We start from the raw sequence: 2233 nt of genomic DNA on the forward strand, positions 1-2233 counted from the left end.
TGGATGTCCTTGGGCATGATGGTCACTCGCTTGGCGTGGATGGCGCACAGGTTCGTGTCCTCGAACAGACCCACCAGGTAGGCCTCGCTAGCCTCCTGCAGGGCCATCACGGCCGAGCTCTGGAAGCGCAGGTCGGTCTTGAAGTCCTGGGCGATCTCACGCACCAGACGCTGGAACGGCAGCTTGCGGATTAGGAGCTCGGTGCTCTTCTGGTAGCGACGGATCTCACGGAGAGCCACCGTGCCGGGACGGTAACGGTGGGGCTTCTTCACGCCGCCGGTGGCCGGCGCGCTCTTGCGGGCTGCCTTTGTTGCCAACTGCTTCCGTGGGGCCTTGCCACCGGTTGATTTGCGAGCGGTCTGCTTTGTACGGGCCATACTTGTTGCTGCTTACTGGGGAAATGAAGTCCAATGTCCAAGCGAGAGAAAGTGGGGCCTTGCCACCGGTTGATTTGCGAGCGGTCTGCTTTGTACGGGCCATACTTGTTGCTGCTTACTGGGGAAATGAAGTCCAATGACCAAGCGAGAGAAAATGATTGTGATGATCAGATTCTGAAAACACGTCCATATTATATAGCCAGCGTACCGCTAGGAGAGGGGTGCACACTGCACACGTTTCACTCGCAGTGCTCCCTGAGAGAGCAATACGAAATTCAAAACAACCAATCAGATGCGTTCACAGCTATGAGATATAGAAAGAGTTTAGTTGTTCCAACTAGCAGTGGTTCTCAATCGGTGTGCCGCAAATTTTCGATAAAAAAAAATCATGGTGGAAAAATTGACTTGAATAAATCAAAATCAGGAAAAAATTCCGCCAGCAGCGCTTTTCATTCATCTTATTGTCCTCTTGAGTATTGATTGGGAAAAAAAATGTGTAAAAGTATTCCCCCTTTGACCATTGGTTTTTGAAATTTTTCTCTTGCGACCCAGTTCATTTGTGGTATATGAGAAAAGTTTTGAAAGAAATTAAGTGAATTGGAGCCATCTTGGTAAAATTACGCCTGATGGCACACTTAATTTGTGAAGGTCTAAAAGCCCTACGTCATGCGTCAGTCTGAATTATGTAAGATCATGCTTGGCTGCCGAAGTATACCGGGAAATAAATTATTATGTTGCATATTTTTTGTTGAAAAACTGTTTTGCAATTCCAAAATGGACATACACTCTCAGGACCACACCAATATGGACCGACCAGACTGTACTGGATGAAGTTGATGATTAGCGCGTAGACGACGTCCATGGCGGTGACGGTCTTTCTCTTGGCGTGCTCGGTGTAGGTGACGGCGTCGCGGATCACGTTCTCGAGGAACACCTTGAGAACGCCACGGGTCTCCTCGTAGATGAGTCCGGAAATACGCTTGACTCCACCTCGACGCGCCAGACGACGGATGGCGGGCTTGGTGATTCCCTGGATGTTGTCACGGAGTACTTTCCTGTGCCGCTTGGCGCCTCCTTTTCCGAGTCCCTTTCCTCCCTTACCACGGCCGGTCATGATGAACTGATGCTGCTAGTTTTGCTGCTACGAAACGAAGAACAATCAAGTTTGATAATTTCTTACCACGGCCGGTCATGATGAACTGATGCTGCTAGTTTTGCTGCTACGAAACGAAGAACAATCAAGTTTGATAATTTGATATGTTTTCAAGGGGCAGATTCGAGACTAGTGATAACAGCGTGCCGTTTGTTGAGGCGTTCGTACACTGTGCCGGTAACTGAGTCGCTCGCGATTGAGATTCATGCATTAGCATTAAAGATTAGAGTAATAATTATAATTAGCATTAGTATTAGAGATTCCAGTGAGTTTTATGCACTTGTGGCCTACAGGAAGTCGTGAAGTGTTGTGATTGGTTTCGGCTTGTAGTGCGTTTGAATTCAGATAAGCATTTTTTGGGCAGAACATTATCATTCTCATCTCGTTCTTTCGTCCCATCAGATCTACTCTCAATCACCATGGCAGCTGGCAAGTCAAGCGGTAAAGCAGTGAAGAAAGCCGGAAAGGCCCAGAAGAACATCACCAAGTCCGACAAAAAGAAGAAGCCCCGCAGGAAGGAGTCGTACGCCATCTACATCTACAAGGTGCTCAAGCAGGTGCACCCGGACACCGGTGTCTCCTCCAAGGCCATGAGCATCATGAACAGTTTCGTCAACGACATTTTCGAGCGCATCGCCGCCGAATCCTCCCGTCTGGCCCACTACAACAAGCGGTCCACGATCACGAGTCGGGAAATCCAGAC

The 2233-nt window shown here is 48.9% G+C and overlaps 2 protein-coding genes across 2 annotated transcripts in view; one reads left to right on the forward strand and one right to left on the reverse strand.

Annotated features, from left to right (window-relative positions):
• Nucleotides 1–2: 2 nt before the first annotated feature.
• On the reverse strand, nt 3–1546 carry LOC103519435 (histone H3-like; the record flags this gene model as incomplete). Its single annotated transcript, XM_017448197.2, has 2 exons — nt 1158–1546; nt 3–385 (listed from the first exon to the last, which is right to left on the reverse strand). Coding segments are annotated over exons 1-2 (717 nt in total), but the record flags the coding sequence as incomplete, so codon positions are not given.
• A 279-nt stretch (nt 1547–1825) lies between these two features.
• Nucleotides 1826–2233, forward strand: part of LOC108253719 (histone H2B-like) — a 1641-nt gene continuing 1233 nt past the window's right edge. The window contains exon 1 of the mRNA XM_017448198.2: nt 1826–2231. Coding sequence (XP_017303687.1) covers nt 1950–2231 — 282 coding nt within the window. The 5' untranslated portion in view covers nt 1826–1949. The remainder of the gene's footprint in view (nt 2232–2233) is intronic.

This window comes from Diaphorina citri, unplaced genomic scaffold, assembly GCF_000475195.1.
Source record: "Diaphorina citri unplaced genomic scaffold, Diaci psyllid genome assembly version 1.1 scaffold2725, whole genome shotgun sequence".
Lineage (NCBI taxonomy): Eukaryota > Metazoa > Arthropoda > Insecta > Hemiptera > Psyllidae > Diaphorina > Diaphorina citri.